Below are 21,613 nucleotides of genomic sequence, written 5' to 3'. Positions count from 1 at the left end.
TTTTTCCTTTGAATCAGTTAACAAACAAGGAAATCCTGTTTTGGATCAGCAGTGCTCATTTGAACCTGGGAACCAACAGGACTTAAACCCAATTTGCTTGCGTTTTACTGGTGACTTTTATAAATTTCAGATACTGAGACTTGTGGAATTTTATAATTTCATATCAGCTGATGAGGTATGCTTGCTTTTATATCCTGGACTTCTCCTCAAAGAGGAGATAGGCCTGGTTTTCTTTGTACTAATCGGAAAGGCTGTGAGATCAATACAGAGCATTAATTGTATCACTGTGTATCGTAATGGATTCTTTTCAGCTTTTGGTGCCGGCTATGGAGTGAGCCAGCCACGTATCACAGTATATTTGAGCATTATAAAGAAAGACAAAAAAATTTCTTGTTTGTGTAGCTCTCCTAACACACTCTTTATTTTACTACAGAAATTATTTTAGAGTTTTTTGTATAGACCTATTTAGTAGTCTGTTTCTAAAATGAAATGTATTTCAATAAGCGGTGTAATTTTTTCAGTGTAGCTGGACCTATGTTGTATAATAGATAAATTTTTATAATCATCAAAATGTGATTCTTAAAAGATGCATATAGCTTCTATAGTTAAATTTATTCTTACAACCATACAACTTAAAAGGTGCTTCAGAGAAGAAAGGAACCCTAGAGGTCTCTGGAAAGGTTGCCTCAAAAGTGATGATTTCAGAACTTTACGTAATTTATTTTAGTAGGGCTTTTTTTTTTTTTTAACCTTATGTTTCCCTTTTCACAGTTTCTCTTAAGCTTTTTGGACAAGGACGTTGGGATACCATATTCCTGCTCCACAGGTTTTCTTTAGTTCAGTTGGAGTGAGGTATGAGATGGGTTAGAAAGGGAGCCCCTTACACGTAGGGACCCGCTAGTTTGGGAGTAGAGAGTCACAAGAGAATGAGAGATCTGACAGCAGAGAGGAAATCAAGTATCTCAAGTCAGCCAAGCATCTTCTCTCTTTATGCAGGAGAGCCGGTTTTAATGGCTTTTCATGGTATGATTTTAAGTTGGGGATTGTATCAAATGCTGCTCTTCAGATTGCTTTTTGGAATTCCTGGAGTTGTTAGGAGAGGGGAATTAAGTGAGATCATAAATGTGGTGTTTCTGACTGGTTGATTGTAAGAGTGAGAAGAGAAGTTTGAATGAGACAATGGTGTTTCAGTTGCATTGTTAAGAAAATGCTGATAGCACTGTATGTACCATGTGAAGCTCTATCCCATAAGTGTAATGTGCATAAAATTATGGGATGATTTCTAGCGGTCGTAGTCATACTTTTGGCAAATCTAAGTTTTACAGTTGTAGGATAGGAAACTTTGAATTGTAGACATGTCACTGTTTCATAATCCTGAAAGGCAATGAGGGGGAAATGACAAGTTAGTGCAGGGATGGTGGGCTGGAATGCCAAATGTATCTGTTTTAACCAGTGAGTAGCTGTTTTTTTTTTCAGGTTTGTATTTCTCTTCAACTAAAACTAAATATAGCAGCATTATGCAATCTAGGAACTTGTTGCCACCTTCAGTGAGGACAGAGGCCCAAGGCAATGTACTGTAAGTCCTCTTTTCCTTAAAATTCCTACTCTTCTGTGCTGCTTTTTAAATTAAACCCCACCAAACTATACAACTATACATCCAGAGATCCTCATAGGCAGATGTCGAACTTACTGTTCTGCTTGGTGATGAACTGGGGTCTTGTGGCTAATGGGATTAATTTTTTTCAAGATAGCAGAAATGGTGGAAATTCTTCCTAGCATTACTTCCTCAAGGTTAATGCTGTTAAGCACTGTGTTTTGAAACACCATGTCCTCTGTCTGTTGAGAATTAGCTCCTTAGTTGATGTTTTTCACCATTTTCTACCACCTAATCATTAATGTTGGGGTTTTTTTCATAACAAGCATAGGAAACTTTAGGAACCAGAAAGGGCAGTTTTGGCCCAACAAACCTACTCGTTTTTGACTGAGCTGAAACCCCTTCCAGCATTTCTGAAAAATAAAATAATGTTTTTTAAATGTTTTCTCTATAATATTTATATACAACCTCTTACCTTCTAGAAGAAAAAGCCAGTTATGAAAGTGAATTTACACTTATGATTATGACTGTTGTATTTACTGTGGCTGGTCCGCCCCGGAGGTTCTATGCATTCCACGTCACATTTGCAACCTACATTTCTGTTGTGCCACTATTTTATGGTCAGGCCTGTTATTAAATGATTTTTAAATGCTAAAAAATTATTGGTAAATCAATTGTATTCCAGTTTTGAAAAATGATTTTCTTCTCAATAAATTTACAGTATTAGGCTGCTATTCAGAATTCTAAAATCTGGGACAGTTTTTTTCTATTATTTAGTTCATAGCAATGATACACCTTGTATTTTTTCCTTCCGAGACTTATGAACTTCCTTTCTGTGGAAGAAGATTAAACTATCTAACCCGCTTAACAGCCTGTCATAATGTGACATGATGTCAACAGATTCTCCTCATTATCTGGGACAAACATATCGAAAGCTGACATACTGGTCTAAAAGTGTTGCAATGTGATATCTTATAAAGTGCATACTTCAGCAAGAAAAGGAAAATGGGCGTTACAAAAGGCAGGAAATTCAAGGTTGAGATTTGCTGTGGCTTCTCACTTCTGCTTAAATTTGCATTGGCATGCACCCCTACAGCATTTCCGCAACACTAAGGAATGTATTCAAGTGTGTTTACTACTTTCTGCTTATGTTGACAAACTAAGCATAATGTTTTGTATCAGCTTTACTGTATTTAGTAAGCTAAGGAGTTGGTTTGTGTTGCTAAAATGCTTCCTTCAAGAAGAGCAAAGACAAATTATACCAACTTTGGGTTTGGTTTGAATGTTTCTAGAAAGTGGGACTAAATCCCCCACCCCACCCCACCCCCAAAAAAAAAAACAACCACAAAACAAACAAACAAAAAAACCCCAACCATCCTACGGCCTAAGGCAAAGTTTTACTGAATTTTTAACATTGCACTTTAAGGGGGAAATTCAACAGAATTAACACACAATCGGGAGATAAGCATTCTAAGGTGAGCAGTCTAAAGCACAGCATCTCTTCTGGAGAAGTTTAAACTGATAGTCCACCAGACAGTGCCTTATCCTTACTAAAGGCATTAGCTATGTGAGCTTGTTTGTTCAGTGTATTATCTCAGACTAACTTATCTTTCTGGATAAAGGTGTGGTGGTTATTTGTTTTGTATTGTCATGCCTGCCTGAATTACTGACTTTCCTCTTTACACAGCTCAGATACTTCTTAGATGGCCTAATTTATATTGCTGCGCACATCAAAAGTTACTGCCACCCACTTTGTATTCCCAACCAAATCTTAAATTATGGACTTCTGAAAGAGTCCTTTAAGCTGAATTTAGGCTTTTATCACTGGGAAATTAGTTCCTATCGCAACAATGCAGTCCAAAAATGGATGTTTTTGTCTTTGCCCTGTGTGTCTCTTGAGCATGTAATAGCTATTTTCAATTTATTGAAGAGAGGAGGAGGTAGAGCTCAGGGTATGCAGTTTAAAAGATAGTGCTTCCCTTTGACAGTTTTAGTCAGTTTTAGCCAAGTAAGTGACAGACTAAGTTTACCTTTGAGCTGAGAAGATTAGTATTTTCTAATATATTTAATTTGTTGCCTATTTCTTTGCATTATAATGACCAATGGTGTAACCGTTAGTGGGGTCGAGTACCATGTTTTTAGGAGTTTCAGAGAGATGCTGTTGTGCAGGGCTGCTTCTATTCATGCAAAGACGGCGTTGCGTTGACACTTTTTGGGTTGATTATTACTTGCAGGATAGGTAATGTGCCTTTGAGAATATGATAAAACAATATGCAACTTGCAGTGAGGCACTCAAGAACACTAATAATGTCAAACTTTTTTACTCTTGGGACTTGAGCTCAGGGTTGTAAAATGTTTAAATGATTATTTTATGATTTCATATTTCTATTGACTAACAGTATTTTTTAAAAAACCCAAACAAACATAATGTATATCTCAGCAAGACTTTTTTTACCTGCTAGTAAGGAACATCTCACTTGTAAATAGAAGATGGAACGAGTTTCTGGTTTTAGTGTTGATTTTGGGCTTTAAACCTGGGAGACATGGCTACCTGAGAGATGATGGAGGTGAATTAAATAAACGCTTGCCCATTTTCATGACAAAATGAACTGGCAGTTTTTCCAGCCTATTATATACTGTACTATGATTAAGATACAGAATCACAGAGTATCTCAAGTTGGAAGGGACCCATAAGGATCATCGAGTCCAACTCCCTACTCCTCACAGGACTACCTAAAACTAAACCATATGACTAAAAGCATTGTCCAGATGCTCCTTGAACTCTGACAGGCTTGGTGCCATGACCACTTCCCTGGGGAGCCTGTTCCAGTGACCAACCACCCTCTCAGTGAAGAACCTTTTCCTAATGTCCAATGTGAGTGACTTTTAATGGAAAACATTACTTTTTTCTTATATCTTATCTGCTTCTGGACTTTGAGCTCTACTGTTTTTCAGGAGTGACTATAAAAGTTCTTCAGATCTCTGTCCTTACAGTCTGATGATATTTTTTTAATGGGCATAATTTGGGGCCAGGGGGGTGTTTTTGGAGGGTTTTTTTGTTTTTTTTTTTTGTTGTTGTTGTTGGCATACTATGTACTGCTGAGCAGAAGACTCATGTAGGGTTCGAGCTTGGATGTGATCTTCTGCATCCTGGTTAGAAAAGTATAGAATGGAGGTATGTGTACTTGTTAGAACCAGTAGCCACACATCTTTGAAGGATGAGATTTTTATGTTAAAGAGTGTGAGACTGGCAGTATGTATTCTACTGAGTAATTATAGATAACCTTATCATGCACTACTTTAACAGTTTGGAATTGCCATTTGACTTTTCAGAAATGAACATCATTAGCTACAACCTCATCAGTTCGGAACTGATAAATACCATACCTCTCTAGCCTACATAGTAAATCTTCAAGTATTTCAAAAGTAGAAGAAAGGTACATTGAAAATTAGTGACTATAAGATGGTTTCACTCTTTTACAGTTTAAATTTGAAAGCAGAAGTGTCACTGTGCAAGTTGTGACATGGGCATTAAGATTTAAACAGTCTTTCATAGCAAATCACTTGCCAGCTTCCATCAAATGAATTTGCCTTGTACCATAATAGTTATTTTACTTGTATCTTGAAAACACTTTTGTACTATTTCACCATTTGTTTTCTTTTGTAGAATGCTCTTTCCTATGAATTCACGGGGATTGTTCTCTTCAAAGGGTGTGGGTGGGGAAGAAGGAACACTCATTTTCCCAGGGCTGGTGTGCATGTGAATGAAACTTGGTAATTTTTTGTAGAGATTTCAGGGTGTTCAAAACTGGAATTAAACTCAAATTAGTAACTTTCACTGTTTTAGCAGACAGAAGGCAGTTTTTAAAGTAATTGGTACTAGTAAGTGGTATTGTCTTGCTGGCCTTGAAAGGTATAAATTAATTAATTCTTATTTTTTATTTTAGCACATTGATCGTGCTAAAAATAAATTGCATATATAATTGTATATATAATTATTATAATTATAATTCTTATAATTATATGCAATAATGTACAATTATTGCATATATAATTGTACATATATTGGAGACATGGCAGTAGAATTAAAATCCATCCTTAAAGAGAGAGAAGTTCAAAAGAAAGGCAAGCATTTGCATTTCCTGTAGACACTAGGAAAAAAGCCTACCTTAGTGTTCACAGATGTCCTTAATAAAGATTTTTATCCTGGCAGCAGCAAGATAATTTTGCAGGTTTTAAGCTTCTAATATAATTCTGAATAAGAAATGAGAATTACATTAATTTCATTACTGCTTTCCGACCCACCACAATAATTTCTGCCTGAGTTGACCTGTTCAAATTTATTCTAATGCCTAAGAAAAAGTTTGTCGTGGATCGCAGGGGGGCCCTCTGATCTCGGAAATAATCAGTGCTTTTTTTGGACAGTGCCGCATTCTTCTGTCTTGTTAGCTGTGCCTTTTTAAATGAGGATAAAGATTTGAGAGGGATTTAGTGGTTTGGGGTTTTGGGGTTTTTTTATTCTCCATTTTTAAAATTGGCCTGTCCCTGTATTTTTTTGAAATAAATCCTCTTGCTTTCTTGATCTGTTGCTGCTTTTACAGATTGGAATTAGCAAATATCTTCTGATGAAATGTCTTTGAATATTGCGAATAGTTGCCTTGGTACTGAGTCATGGCCTACATATATGTACAAAGTGGATGTATTTTGCAATGTAGGCCATCTCTTTGTGTACCGAGAACTCCTGTACACAAGCACTGTAGTCAAAGGAGGCTCCCCGAGAACAGCAGTTGGCCTTGATGTTTGCGGTCTTTTTAGTTCATCGTATTGCTAAATATTTCTTTCACCCATGTCTTACTGATCCCTCTAATTTAGCATGAAAGTGGGTATGTGCGATATGTGCTTGCATTTATAATTCTTACACTGTTTTCCATGGCCTAAGGCTCTTCACTGTGTACTCCAGCATAAGAGCCTTATAATGCAGAGTTTAAACACATTTGAAAGTGAGAAATTATATAAAATTTTCCACCAAAAAGGAAACACAGCTTTTGTTTTAATTCCCTTTCCTGAAAAACCTGCCAAACTCCTGGGCAGAGTGTGGCAGCAGACTAAAAGTCCCCTGTTGAAGTGATCTATTAATTATTATCTTTCACTTGGAGAACTCTGAACAGGGTCGTTACTGTTTATTTTAATCAACCTATAGAGCAGTAGCATAGTTCCCTTAGATATTTTTAATCTTGTTTCTGCACAAAGGAGAAATTTGTAATAACACTGACGTTGATCAGTTGAGGATGTCTTTCCAAGAAACTACACACCTAACTATTCCTGACTAGGCGTCTGGTTTCCCATGGGTCATTGAAGCCTTTTAAGCAGAATTGACCAGTTACAGAGTCTTGGCTTAAAGGTTAGTAGGGAAATACCCCTACCCTTTCAGGGACAGTAGGATTGATTGATTTTTCTGCTATGCCACTGAACTAATGCGCTTTCCTAGGATAAGAGGCATTGAGGGCAAAAATGAAAATCTAATGAGCAGTTTAAAGATATGCACGCACATAGTCTGTTCAGAGTTAATGCTGTTAAAATGATTACCCCTACAGAGAAGCCAGTTATTGATCCTGCTGGACAGGTATACCAAGTTTGTTAGAAGTATAGGAATAAATCATGGTATGTCAGTGAGTAATACAGAAGGCTGCTGCTTTGGGGAGATTTTTTTCATTCATGTATCACTTAAAAACAGACAAGAAATAGAAAGATTTGATGGGGATTCTTGTCTGTAGGAAAGCAGGAGGTTCTTCAGGTGAGCTGCAAGAGATTTACATTTTCTTCCTGGTTTAGAGTGGAAGGCAGAGGAATGAAACCATCGTAAGGGCAGAGATTTTGCTTCTCCTTGCTGTTTACCATGGTCCAGCTGGAAAAAATGGCTAGCAGGCAGTGCTCGGAAAGCCACTTGGGTGTTTCCAGGCACATGCAGGCTGTCTCAGGGTTTTTTCCCCTAACACAACTGCAATTTGAAAAACAAACTTAATTGGTTAAAATAAAAGTTTTAAGAAATGCTGCTTCACTCCGGCTGACTTGCTGCTAACGTTGAGGTTACAGCCCTCATGCTCAGAGGGATTTGGTGATGTTGCACCTTTCATTCTTCAACCTGTAATTCCAAAATCAGTTGTGGAAAGGTTTTGGAGATTTGTTGTGTGTGTGGTTCGGGGTTTTTTTGTTTGGGTTTGTTTGGGTTTTTTTTTAATGCAGCAATAAGTAATTAGTAACATTTCTTGAGTAGCATGGGAAGGCTACAAGAATGAGTTGTTGCTCCATTCAAAAGTAATAACTTAGCATGTTTCTCAGAAATGTGTAGTAATCATTTTTCCCTACATGAAAAGTTGCATAACATATTAAAAGAAGGGGGAAGGATGGGCATGTAGGGAGCTAAAATTTTCTGACTTTCTGCTTTCTCCTGAACCCCCATTGGAGTTTAAATGCATTTAGATTTCTAATGAGAGTTGATACTAGCAAGAAGTAAAAGGAATTAACAAAGTGAAGTCAGGAGAAAGCTGCAGCATAGATCTCAAGTAGCCAAACTGCTGACAGCCCCCTGCCACCAGTAACATCGAACTGGAAAAAATAGTGAGGATCTGCAATTGTTGCTTGTATCGGACTTCTTGCTTATTTGACCTGAACAGAAGCGAGTGTGTTATGGCGAAGTGCTGTTTCTGTTTACAATCCTAATTTTGCAATTTCATGTTCAGATTGCCTCAACTCTGTTTTGCCTGTAGCCTGAGAAGAATAATCAAGGGAGAACTGATAGTGGAACATAACTTTGTCCTTCTCAGTCATTCACCTGTGCTGCTACCATGTGCTGCACGTTCGAGGGGGATACACGAGTTAAAAACTATGGGATGTTCTGTTCATGTATGTGAATTGTGAGCTGCGAAATAATTATGCAACCATGCATTGGCATGTCTGAGAGCTTGCAAAATGAAAGACTGAGACAGCATATTACAAAATAGTTTCCAGTTTTGCTTTTCAAACAGGAATTCAGCCTTCCTTCTTCCCTGAGTAACTCGATGCAGGGCAATGAATTGAAGTGTTGTTTGTGTACTTTCCCTATAAAATATTGGTATGCTTTCATCTCCATGCTTAAAACTCCCAGCCTCCCTCCTGCATCCTGTGAGAATTACTTAATACCTTTACCAGGAGGACAACTTTCTCAATAAGCTTTGATAAAACTAGGAAGTTTATTAGAAAAGAACTGTTGTAAAAGAGAAGTTACTATTTAAGGGTTGCCAGTGGTGGTTATTTGTGTGTGTACTTGAGCAGCCTGTGTGATTAAATTTAGTGTATCGCTGTCAGATGAGTAAATATCCCTGGTCTGCAGATGTGGAACTGAGAGACCTGCCTGACATTATGTGAGTGAGTGACAGCTGGGGTCAGAGCTCTGTGTTATTTCTGATCCAGACTACTGCCCTAACCACAGGATCACCGTTTCCCTTTTCAGTTCTTTTTAGATTTTTCTACATAATCTCCTTTCTAAGGTTTTTCAGACAGTGGATAGCGTATATTATAATAAAGGAGATACGAATCAGTCGCCTCTTACTTTGTGGTTATGTTGAAGCTACTACATACAGGCAAAAAGCCATGAATGCAAAAAATAGCAATTTTGGGAAATCTTACTCATCTCACGATGTGTTTCTGATGGCTTAAGCTAAGCCGGGGGCAGAACATAGCCAGTGTTTCAACTGGAGATGTCTCAGAATAATTATACATAAAATTAGTTCAGACTGGAAAATGATTCCTTCCAAGACAGCCCAAGCATGAAGGTATCAGCTTTCTGTTAAGCCTTAGATATAATTAATAGTCCAAAGCTCTTATGACACTTAAAATTAATGCCTGCGACCTGTTCAAACTCTGGTTTGGTAACCGTGCTCTGATTCTTACGTAACCCCTGTGATTTCAGCAGGTTAAGGTATCCTGCACCTCCCTTTTACAGAACAGCTTCTGGAGGGTGCTAAAAGAAAGTGCATCGTATGTCAACAGAGAGGTTGAATTTGATATTAGCTGCACAATGACTTAGTTTCCAGGGGCTCAAAGGAGAACCAGTGCATTGAGAAATGAGAGCGTCAAGGAAGCATGGTATCTAACTCCCCATTCTAGTTGCAGGATTGTAATGGCAAAGGATTCATCAGCCATCACCAAGGAAACCAGGGAGTGTGTCAGAATGTACTATACCTAGAGTTAGAGTTTGTGCCTCTTTCTTTTAGAAATCATGTATTTAGTAATTTAGGGTTGTTAATTCATAGGAAGAATCCTACTTGGCCTGAAATGTTGTCTCATGTTCTGTGAAAATTTAAGTTTTTTGTTACTACCAGAAAACAACTGGAATTTATTATACAGTGTCTCGTGGATTTTAATTTACTCACTTTAGGCATATATCTTCATGGATTACAGTAATCCATCCACTCTGCCTACTGTTTAAAAAAAATACAGAAATAATGTTAGATTGTCACAGAAGATAACTTCAGTGGTTTAAATTAATTTCAGCTAATATAACTAGTGATACGTTATGTTGCTGTCATAGCTCTTGGCTTTTCCCATCCCACAGAGAAATCATTCCCCAGAGGGCTGCGATTTAATCTATGTCCTTTCTGTTGAGGAGACAGATCTGCAGGAGAAACAGTTTGTGGAGGATTAGCCAGGAGATGGCAGTGGAGCAGATTGCTGCCTGCTTCTTGAAGAAGCAAATGAAGTGGATGAAGGCAGGCAGCTTGCTCCTCTGACGGTATCGATGTTGGAATCTGTGCATGAAGTAATTTACCGAATTAGAAAACATTTCCAATTTGCAGCTTGTTTCTAATTAATTGCTAATGTCTGTGATCCCTCAATTTTTTACATTGCTTAAGTTGTATTTCCCTAACTAGAGCCACTGAACACTGTAAGTCCGTGTTGCAGTTGCAGTGACTCTTCATTGTGGCTCTTGCCAGCAGAATTGTCTGAGCTCGTTTATGAATTGCACTGAGACAGAACCCGGAGAGTTTTGTTCTCGAGTATTTTCTAAATATGCTCAGCAACTTGAGGCTGCAGTGAGAGATTTGTCACCTCTGTCAGTCTCTTTAGAAGCTGTTGTGATGATTGGTGTCAGTTGTTATAGTGGATGACTGGCAAGGAGTAGGAGGATTTTTAGGCTTGGTTTATGACAAAGCAGATAAGAGATTGAACTTAACTTCCATGGGGAAGAACAGGATTTCCAGATGAACGAGTGTTTTACAAAGTGGGCTGCAGTTTTTGAGAGCATCATCTTGCTCTGCTCACCAGCATGGTGGTGTGAGAGCAGCCGGAGCGGCACATACCGCTGACCTGTAGTGAGTGGAGATAGTCGGCATTATCTGTGCGTCTCTTGTGCCACTTCAGCAGAAGCTTATCCCACCTGATAAAAAGCCCTATCTTGTTGGCTGTGTTTCCTGATTTCTACGTGTTATATAGAACAGGACATATAAAATACTTTGACTCTTGATGGGTGGTGACCTAACCACTCCTCTAGCGAGTCCTTGTTTCTTCCTTAGTGACTTTTAGCATTAAATATAAAACTGAAGCCCATGATAACAGGAGAAACTTGGGGAGACCTCAGCTCGGACTGGCATAGCCCGCACTGAGCGTAGTTGGCCACCTTCTGTGTCGAGCATCCCGACTGCCGCACTGGCAGGGATTCACAGAAGGAGATGCATGGGAAGGTCAGCCCACGTGGTGAAATGAAATGGAGTTTGCTGTCTTGTTGCTTGTTAGTTCTTGAGGTTTTTTGTGATATTGACCATATAAATATTATTCAGCCACCAAAAATTTATTGCTATAAAAGAAATGTTGTGTGTTAGAAAATACTGTGGTGAGGAGACGGCACGAGGTGACTGGCTGCAATTGCAGTTTCCTTACCCATGTGCCTTGAAGGGCGAGCTGTAGGGATTAGCTCCCTTTGTGAGTAAAGGAAAGCTTCAGTTTTACTCTGAGCTTCCCCAAAATATGTATTGCAGACCATGGGCGCCAGCGCAAGGAGGTCTGACACAGGCAGCCAGATTGATTTCATGGGGGCTACTGAGCTAGTCTTAACCCAGCTTCTTTTGTATGCTGCAGGATGGAAATAAAGCAAGGGGGGAACGGGACAGACAGACAGACAGCTACGTGGACATTGTGGGCTTAGGGTTGCTTATGTGCTGATGCAATCCACTTGTTGGTGAAAAAACAGGAGGACGAACTTGGAGAGAAGTGTGCATCAGTGTATTTCTTGTAGCGCGGGGATGTTACACCCATTGTGGGGAACCCGTGTGTTCATAAGAGGGCTGCCTGTCTATTCAGGGGTTGCCAGGAGCCAGGTCCCAATGCAGAAAGCGCTGTCCTCACTTGCTCTCCGGGGTTCTTGACAGTGGAAAATCACTGGGATACAGGATCACCCTTGCCAAACTCCTCCGTCTGTGATGTTTCTGGAATGATCTTTGCCCCGCTGCCTTTCAGTGGGAAGGAGACAGAAGGCAGCGGAGAATTTGCCCTTTTGAGTTTCCCACTTGCCTTATACCCACTGACAAATCGCTTGAACACGGTCTCCTCTGTTAATAGGAGCTGGTGTAACTCCAAAGGGAGGGGGGGTAACGCGAGAGGAGAAACAGCAAAACCCACCCTGTGGAGAGGAAACGGTGCGCTCTGCATCAAAAAGCCCAAATGTCTCAGACTAAATAGAGGATAAAATATTTCCTTGATAACCAGGGTTGTTTCTCAGGAGAGGCCGGTGACGGCGGGCAGCTATCAGGATGTAAAGGTCGGTGTCCTTTGAGCAAGGGCTGTTGAGAAATGTCTCAGAATAGTAACAGTTTGGCTGCAGAAATGCTCTGAGCTCTGCTCCTGGCTGGGGCTGGAACTGAATTTTGCCGAAATGGAGGAACTTTAGAGCATTGGGGGCTATGGCTTGAGCGCTCGGACAACGTGGCGTTCCCCCGAGCGGCCAGCACAGGGGTGGACAGCCCTCATCCAGCCCACGTAGGGAGCAGAACACTGTGGTTTTCGCAGACCTTTTGAATTTTGTTTGCTTTCTTCCATTCTTAGACACTTAATTAAAAAGCAAGACAAAACCCAACCTCTCGTGGTCTCTTAACTACATGTTTTTAAGGCCGTGCTGCTGCGTCCTCTCCCTGCCCACACCCTCTGCCTGCAGCCTTTGAACAAGCTGGCTTTATTTTTTTTATCACAGGCAACTCCAGTACAAATTAGACATCCTGCAAAACCAAAGATACCACTTAAACACCACCCCGCAGCCCAGGAGAGTATTTTAGGGTGTGGATACGCTTGCTAGGGCTGCCCTGCTTTGTGTGCCTGGCTGGGCACCCTGCAATTCAGTGTCCTGGGGCAGAGCCGGCACCTAAAATTAGCCTCGGCTCCCTGCTTCCCCCCCCCCCCCGCCACCCCCCGCTGTGGGTCCCCGGCGGCCGGTGGGTGCCCTGGTAAAGGCTCCTTTCCCCGGGGCAGGAAAGGCAAAGCTGGCACCGACCCCTCCTCCCCCCCCCCCGGGCTGTGTTTTGGGGAGCATTTGTGAATTTTTTTGACCCCCCCGAGCTCCTTGGCCGCGGGGGGTTGCACGCTGCGCTCGCCCCTTGTTTTGAGGCAAAATCCCCCCCCCCAAAATGGCTAAATTACAAAACGGCCCCGGTGGCTGTTTCGAGGCGGGGGGTGTTGCTTCTTGCCGATTTTGCAACTTTGGGGAGCGAAGCCGCGCTCCCGGCCCCGCGCGCTGCGGCCCCCGCGGGGAGGGCGGGCGGAAGGGCGCGCTCGTGGGCTCCCCCTCCCCGCGGGGGGAGGGCGTGGCTCGGGCAGGCACCGCCCCCTTTGAAGCGCGCCGGCGCGGCTGCCATTGGCTGTGCGGGCGGTGACGCGCGGGGACTGCGGTTGTTCGGCGGAGCCGCGCCGCCGCTCCGTTTGCGTCGCTTTAAAGGGGCCGCGCTCGCGGCAGCCCCGGCAGCGGCGCCGGCCCCGCCGCACCGGACCGCGCTCCCGAGCCGCCGGTGCCCAGCCCCGTTTACGGCCGAGACGCCGGGCTGCCTGCGCACCCGCCGGCACCGGGGCGAACCGGGCGCTCCGGGAGGTTCCGACCCGGTAAGGAGGCTCCGGGGGCTGATCAGGCGTGAGTCCGCACCGGGGCGGCCGGTACCGGGAGGTGCCGACCTGGCAGGAGGCTCCGAGGACCGGTGCACCGGGTGTCGGCACCGGGAGATGCCGATCCGATAGGGCTGGCGACGGTACCGGGAGGTGCCCAGGCGGTGCGGGTCTCCGCTGGCCGGGGCGGCTGGTGCCGGTACCGGGAGGTGCCGATCCGGTAGGACCCTGCGGGGACCGGGGCGGCTGGTGCCGGTACCGGAGGGTCCCCGCCCGGTTGGACTCTCGGAGGACCGTTGTGGCTGGTGCCGGTACCGGGAGGTGCCGACCGGTCAGGAGCCTCCAAGCCACCGATGGTGCATGAGTCAGCCCCGTTGCGGCTGTCACCGGTACCGGGAGCACCCGAGGAGCGGCCGTACGTGAGTCGGCACCGATCCCACTCCCCGGGTGGCAGGCTGGAGCCTGCCGGTACCGGAGCCGGAGCCGGAGCAGCAGCCGCTGCGGGTCCCGGCACCACCGGCCGCAGGGAGCTGACACCGGCCCCGGGGAGGACGAGAGGCCGCGGGGTGCGTGTGCCCAGCGGCGGGTCCGGCACCGGCGCTACCGGTGGGGGATCCGGGATCGGGGATCCAGTTTTGGACTCCCGCAGCCCAGCCACCAGTCCGGCACCCCCCGCCTGCCAGCCACGGCATTTTGGGGCCAAAACCACCTGTTTCAGGGTTGGGTTTGGTTTTTTTTTGTTGATGTTGCAGAGCAGAGAGCTCCGGCCCCGACGGCCGCAGCGGGAGCCCTTGGCTGCGGTAACGCTGCGGCTTCCTGGCAGGCGGCAGGAAAAATAAACACCATAAAAAAAAAATGGAACATCCCCATAACCCGAGGTGACCGGCCGCGGTGTCGCAGCCGTGCGGGCGGGGAGGGCGAGCCCCGGCCCCGGGGAGGGTGTTCCCGTTCCCCTTCACCCCAGGTGAACGGGATGTGGGGTGAAGCCGTGGGGCAGAAAAAGGGGCGAGGTGGCACCTCGGTGCATGTAGGTGGTCGGGGCTGGCTGAGACACCCCTCCGAGCTCTGCTGTCTGGTGATTTGTTATTAATTTGCTCGTTTGCTTCTGCTTCGGGAGCTGTGTGGCTGGCCAGGCGTGGGAACAGGTCGGATTTTATTCCAGGAGCGGTGAAATTGTCTCACGATCGCAATGACGTGCCTGATGGTGCCGATGTCTGTGCTGGAGAGGGAGGTTTTCCCCTCCTTTGCTTTTGGGGCAGCAGGACTCTGTCCTCTTGTTTTGCCCTTAATACTGTCCTAAGGGGTGGGCAAACACGTTTGCCAAAGGTGAGTGGTTGGGTTTTGAGTTCAAATTAAAAAAAAAACAAAACAAACCAAATACATTGTACGCACCAGAAACATCAGGTGGTTTTTTTAAGGTTAAAAATGTTAAAACCAGGCAAGAGCAGAGTACGCACAGGGATTAAAACCAGCCCAGGGACTGTGCCTGCAATTGGGAAATGCCCCTGTGCCCCCTCGCTTTCGAGGCTCAGCAGTTCCCGGCTCTGAAATCAGGTGCTGAGCCCTGTCCACGCTCGCTTGGAAGCACCGGGGGCTCTCGTAGGGCCTGATCCTGCGGCGGAGGGCGGGTGCGTAGCGCAGCGCTGCTCCGCTCCATGCAGCTCGTCCTGCGCTGAACTCGTTACGGGATTAAGCCCGAAGTCGCGCGGCGGTGCAGAGGTCCCCTGGGGTGAGCAGCAAGAGCTCATCTGCGGAGATAAGGAGGGCGGCGAATATTGCTGGGCTCCAGCCTTTCCTCCCTGGGCCTCTTTGGGGCAAAAAGATCCCAAGGATGGCTGGAGGTGTTGCCAGAGGGGAAGAAAACAACGAGATTTTGGGGATAAACTACCCTGGGAAATTACTCTCGTGGAGAGCCCAGCAGCTCACCGCTTTTATCAGGCGTATTTTGACCCTCATCCCGAATTCAGTTTGTTTAAGCCTTTACGTTTGACGTGATTAATGAGCAAATATCTGTTTTATTTTCTGTTTCAACATTCAGGCTTTGCATAATGTTAGGAAGCGTGGCCGCTTTTCTTTTATTTTGGAGGCAGTCCCTTTTTTGCAGAAGGTGGACGGATGCGCTCTCGGGAAGCAGCCGCTGGGTGAGTCATCTCCGTGCAGAAATAGCTCTGCTGGGAGCAGTGACACGGTCCTGCAGGGATTTCGTTTCTCCCTACCCCGGATGGAGCCGGCTGCTCCATCCCACGCCACTAGCAGCGTGCCCACAGGCACCGCCGGCTCCTGGCTGGATTTAACGGGGTAATTGAGGGTTGGGAGAGTTGCTAAGTATTTTTTTCTTAGCTCCACTCCCCTCCTGCGCGGGGCAGAGTCAGGGTTTGAGGTGGCTGCTGCCAGACCCCACAGCTCAGCCTGCTTGTCTTTCGCTGGAGAGGATGAGCGCTGGTTTATTAAGAGTTGCTCCTAACGCTGGTATCTCCCTTTTCTTTATCGTAAGGAGAAAACAGCACATGGGGAAAGGACATGATTTGCCCAACAGCCCCCAGAGGCTGGTGGTGAGAAGTCCCATCCCGGATCTTTATTCACTAAATAAAGCTGGCTTAGATTTTAATTTCTTCTTTGCGTAAAAGCAACGCACATTTTGATACAACTCATAGCAGCGTTGGGGACGGCTGAGAGCAGAAGGCGGCTCTTGCAGAAGCGGGGCAGGGATGCTCCGATCTCTTGCCGGTAGATGGGGGCACCAATTGTCCAAGCTGACTTCACGGATCATCGTTTTCCTTAGAAATCCCATAGAAAACGGTCCGGTGGCCTCTCTTCTCCCCCACGACCCACGAAGGGGAAGCTGCCGTCAGGGCGCTTGGCTCAGAGCCCTGGGCTGGGAGAGGCTCTGCCGCAGCGGCGGCAGTGCCGGGGACAGCGGGGCAAGGAGCCTGGCAGAGCAACTGCTTTTGGTTTCCAGCTCTTGGAAGCGGCTGGGTTTATCCCCGCTGGGGCTATTGGTGTCCACGGTGCTTCAGGGGGAGCAAAGTGATGCCTGGGAGGTGGGGAGGGGAGGCGAGAGCTCACGGGGAGCTCCGCTGAGGGCACGTTAACGTGAGATCAGGGTCGTTGATGCTGCTTCCAACCTTGTGCTGGTCAGCTCTCAAAGGAGGCAGAGCTAAAATAAGCCAAAAGAGACCAAACTGGACCAAATAAGCCAAAAGAGACCAAAGAGACCAGCTTGTAGGTCAGTTTTTTACGTGCATAACAAAACGATAATTCAGGAGACGTTGCTAGGTGGAAGATGTTTGGGGAACTTCAGCTGAAAAGCGCTAAAGGGACTATCGATTGCGCGGACGTTGCTGTTCACATCTGTGTTTGACCTAATCTGCCTGAAATTCAAGACGGGTGCTGTTAGCCTTTCCTATTTTGCAAAAATGCAAAAATTTTGGGCCCAGAAGAGCTTTTTGAGGGGGGGGGTTAGCTCCCCGTGTCCGCCTCGTCCCTTACAGCTACCCATTACGGTGTCCATGGGGTTAACCAGCCATTCCAGGGCTCTTTCCCTGTGCCGCTGAATCAGTACTGCAATGTCTCCTTAAGGCTTAGAGCCAAATTATTTTCTTACCGCTGGCAGCTCTTTAGAATATAATGACAAAAATTACAATTACTCTTTCATGTTTAATCTTTTTTTTTCTGTTTCTCTTGGTTTGGACCTGAAAAATCGTGGTGGCTAATCCCACTCCCAGGCTGGCTGTAGCATTATTTGGCTTCAAATTCTATCTGTAAATAAACATCAGCTTTTGATGGATGCTTCTACAAAGAAATAACTAGTGTTTGGTTTGAAGGTTTCACAAAAAGTCGCTTTTACAAGATTTCAACCCGGGGTTTAATTGTGAGTGCCCGCTTCCTTTTGCAGTATGCCACCTTTGAGTTGCAAGTTGTGGTTTATTATTTTAGCAGAGTCATGAATTGCATTTGTGCCCAAAATAGTTTGATGCTGGGCTTCAAACCAGACAAATTCCCCACAGCTCACCTTCAGCTGAAAAACGCTTCCTGTTGGCACGCTGATGACAAAAAAATCGTTGAAATCCTCCTAGCCCCAGCTAAGCCAAGCTACTGGTGCCCAGTTAAAATTGCTCATGTCCCGGTGTGTTATTCCTCCCCTTAACCATCCGGCTGAGTTTCCAGCCGGGTTTGGCTGCGACGTTGGTTTTTTGAGGTTTCCCATCGCTCTGCTTTCATCGCTGTGGACCACAAGAGGTCGGCAAAATTCAGGAGACGTAGCCTGGGCTCTGCCTTCGCTCCCGGGCAGCAGACTGGCACATCTTCAGCAGAGCTGCCTGGGCACCCGGTTTCATTCCAGGATAATTACTCCATTAAAAGAAACATCCCAAACTAATTATACTGGAAGAAAATCAGGGCGATTTTGGAACAGGGCATGGGGTTTATTGCCGAGCCGTTCTGCTGGCTGCTTTCACGGGTGGCAAAGCCCGGGCGCTCAGGGGAATTAAGAGGGATCAGAAGCATTAAACGGGCTCTGCCTGCTCACCCTGCTCTCCGGAGACTCCTTTAATTCCTCCGTTCCTGGTACGGAAGGTCCCAAGCTTGGGAGTTCGCTGCAGGACGTAGAGCCTGGCCGTGCCATGATGTTTGGTGCTGTGCCCGAAGGTGGCAGCTGGGGAAAACCCAAGCCATTAACCCAACTCCCCCTTCTTTGTGGTTTGCAGCCAGGAGAGCAGCCCGGCGAGCCCTAAGCGCTGCCTTCAGCAACGTGCTGCCTGCAGAGTGATGGTCTTAAAATGAAAAGGTGCTGTGAGGGCGTCGGGCTGCCATGCCTGTTTAAGGTCAGTGCCATTCTCACCCGTCTTATCCTCTCTGAACGGGGCTGTCCCCTCTCCTCTCAGGGTCAGGGAGCAGGAATCGGGTCCCCATCCTGCAAACCTCTGGCCGCAGGTGGCATGGGAGCAGCCGGGAGGTGAGCGGGTGCTGCTGGGGCTATCGTGGCTTTAGCCAAGGGGAGTGGGTGGGCACCGGCGGCTGGGCTGGGGCTCACCAGCTTTGCACCGTGTTGGCAAAGTGGGTTTACTTTGCTTTTAGAGCAGGGCAGGACGCGGCTCTGAGTTATCCCAGGCTTCTCAGGAGCCTGCGGAGCCCGACTCAGGAGCAAACTGCATCCAAGCGATGGAGCAAAAATCAACCTGCAAAATGTTTTCCTCGGCCGGCAAGAGCCAGACTTGTCCTGGCAGCCAAGAGGGGTCTACAGGGACACAAACCTCTTTTGGGAGGTGGGACAGGAGCAGGTTGGGGAGTAAACCCTCCCCTCCCGCGCCCTGAGGACCCTCCCTGCACAAAACACCCCGAGGCGCGTGCTGTCCCCGCGTCCCTTGGGAGGACGTGTGCGGCAGTAGCTTGGCACAGTGACCTCCTTGACTGCAGGAACGGGATTAGCGGTGACAAAACGATCTCTTTATAGGTAGGATAAATGCCTTAGGGCCCGGGCTGAGGTATGTCAGCAGGGGATTACCCCCCCCCCAAGCCCAGCTGGGCTAATAAGCTGCCTGGGGCTAAGGTAGCCAAGGAGCATCGCTCTTTGGGGCTGGCATCCTCTTGCTGCTGTGGTTGCCACCATCGCTGTGCCAAGGCTGAAGCAAAGTGCCTTGAACTAACCCCTGCGTGTTATCCTTCCACCTCGCAGGGTGTTGGTATGGCCAGCCCCCGGCCTCCCAAATACCTCCTTGTCTTTGATTTTGATGAGACCATCATCAATGAGAACAGCGATGACTCCATCGTCCGGGCGGCACCGGGGCAGGCGCTTCCGGAGCACATCCGACAAACCTTCCGCGAGGGCTTCTACAACGAGTACATGCAGCGCGTCCTGGCGTATATGGGGGACCAGGGGGTCAAGATGGGGGACTTCAAGACAGTCTATGAGAACATCCCCCTGTCCCCTGGCATGCCGGACCTCTTCCAGTTCCTCTCCAAGAACCACGAGCTCTTTGAGATCATCCTCATCTCCGATGCCAACATGTTCGGCATCGAATGCAATCTGAGGGCGGCCGGTTTCTACTCCCTCTTCCGCAAGATCTTCAGCAACCCGTCTGGCTTTGACAAGAAGGGGTACTTCACCTTGGGGCCCTACCACAGCCACAAGTGCCTTGACTGCCCGGCCAACATGTGCAAACGCAAAATCCTAACGGAGTACCTGGCGGAGAGAGCCCAGGAGGAGGTGGAGTTCGAGAGGGTCTTCTACGTGGGAGACGGTGCCAATGACTTCTGCCCTTCCGTGACTTTGACTTCAGCTGATGTGGCTTTCCCACGGAAGGGCTACCCCATGCACCGGATGACCCAAGAGATGGAGAAGCAGCAGCCTGGAGCCTTCCAGGCCACTGTCGTCCCCTGGGAGTCAGCGGCAGAGGTCGCCCGCTATCTCCAGGAGGTCCTCAAGAAGAAGTGTTGAGGATGGCTCAGAAGAGACTTGTGTACTATAAGCGGCTGGGAAGGGAGAAGCCTGGGGGGGGGCCATGCCCTGTACCCCACGCTCATCGGCACTGCTCGCTCGGCCCCCGCTCCTGGGTTGCTTTGCTGCCTTTCCTCTCCAAGCTCCTTTCTCCCCGGTGATTAAAGCACTTTCTCTAGGTCCCCCCTTCTCCTTCCCCTGCCATGTTGAGATGAAGCCTTCTCTATGCAGCTCAGACATCTTCTCCAGCGTGGGTGTTTGCCAGCCCTAATGGGGGGGGGGGGGGTTTGTTTGGTTTGGGTTTTTTTGCTGTTGTGGGGTTTTTTTTCTTTCCTTTTTGACTTCACAAGAGCAATTACTAACAGACTAGAAGCCGGCTCCCCACGGGCTGGGCCCTGCACATGCTTCCTCCTGCCTTCATCCCCGTTGCCTGCCCGACCTCTGCCAGCCACGCCAGGAGCTGTGTGCTGTTGCCTTGAACCTGATGCTCGAGGGCTCCTTGCCTCTTCGTGAGGCCACTGGAAATGTAATGTGGGAAATTCGTGCTGCCCAGGCTCCCTGGCTCACCCTCCGCACCCCGCCTGGGCAGGGTAGCCCCTGGCTCAGCTGCTGAGCCTTGCAATGGCGTTAATTGTCCCTTGAGACTTTATTCTCTGAAAAAAACATGACACGAGGAACAGGAAACCTTTTGGAAAGGTGGTACCTTGAGGGAAAACAAAACACTAACAACCTCCTCTAGCCCATCCCCACCTACTTGCCCAGGGCAGGGGCACGGCGACAGCATCAAAACGTCCCCTGTGTCCCTGGGGCAGACAGGTTCCTCCTCGCCCTGAGCCATTACCAGTCATTTCCTCGTGTTTTCTGGATCATATCGACTCCCCTCTTGCCCCAGGGGGGGGGAAATTTCCTTCCTGACCTGGTTGAGAGGTGCCAAACCTCCCCCGGAGGTGTGGTGCTGTAGCACTTCTCCTGGCATCAGGTCCCCGGAGGTCAACCCCCCCCACACCCCCCCGTCCCCCTGCCCCACTGCGGTATTAATTGCCCCTTCTAATTGCACTCTTCAGGGAGGACCTACAATATTCACTGCTCTCTGGTGTTGGCTTCTCCTGGATTTATCCACAGCCTTACTGGCCCCTGAGGGTGGCTCGTAACTCCTCCAAAGCGTAGAAAACCCTGACAGCAAACCTGAGCAGTAAGGAAATAACCAAAGCAGCCCTGAGTTGTTCCTCCTCTATTTCATTTCCCACCCCCCCTCTTTGTTCTTCCTCCTCCGGAGCCTGTTCAACTGTGTGGAACTTAAAGCCATGGAATTAAAAAAAAAAAAATAATACATATATATGTATATAGATATATATATCTATATATTGCCGGTGATAGACAAGTTGGTTGTATCCAGGACATAAACCTGGGTGTGAAATGGCTGAGTTGCACATACGTGTTGTTTCTCTTCCTTGGGCTGGGGA

At 46.8% G+C, this 21,613-nt stretch overlaps 1 protein-coding gene across 4 annotated transcripts; it reads left to right on the top strand.

Annotated features, from left to right (window-relative positions):
• The first annotated feature begins 1,484 nt into the window (after positions 1–1,484).
• On the top strand, positions 1,485–21,528 carry PHOSPHO1 (phosphoethanolamine/phosphocholine phosphatase 1). Of its 4 annotated transcripts, XM_072886109.1 has the most exons (5): positions 13,485–13,714; positions 14,467–14,592; positions 15,753–15,855; positions 18,421–18,537; positions 19,389–21,528. In XM_072886109.1, exons 4-5 carry the CDS (start codon positions 18,493–18,495, stop codon positions 20,148–20,150), a joined length of 807 nt encoding a protein of 268 aa, XP_072742210.1. In that variant the 5' UTR covers positions 13,485–13,714; positions 14,467–14,592; positions 15,753–15,855; positions 18,421–18,492; the 3' UTR covers positions 20,151–21,528. The 4 variants fall into 4 exon arrangements, with proteins under 4 accessions (XP_072742209.1, XP_072742210.1, XP_072742208.1 ...); XM_072886107.1 differs by lacking the exon at positions 14,467–14,592; XM_072886108.1 differs by lacking the exons at positions 13,485–13,714; positions 14,467–14,592; positions 15,753–15,855 and adding an exon at positions 1,485–1,576.
• The last annotated feature ends 85 nt before the right edge of the window (positions 21,529–21,613 follow it).

The sequence above is a fragment of the Ciconia boyciana genome, chromosome 22 (assembly GCF_034638445.1).
Source record: "Ciconia boyciana chromosome 22, ASM3463844v1, whole genome shotgun sequence".
NCBI lineage: Eukaryota > Metazoa > Chordata > Aves > Ciconiiformes > Ciconiidae > Ciconia > Ciconia boyciana.
Note: the sequence above shows the minus strand (reverse complement) of the source record. Positions and strands in the feature narration are given on the sequence as shown.

Coding starts and splice junctions, on each gene's coding strand:
- PHOSPHO1 (XM_072886108.1), top strand. CDS start 18,493: ATGAAAAGGTGCTGTGAGGGCGTCGGGCTGCCATGCCTGTTTAAG. Junction 18,538..19,388: donor GGCTGCCATGCCTGTTTAAG/GTCAGTGCCATT, acceptor TCCACCTCGCAG/GGTGTTGGTATGGCCAGCCC.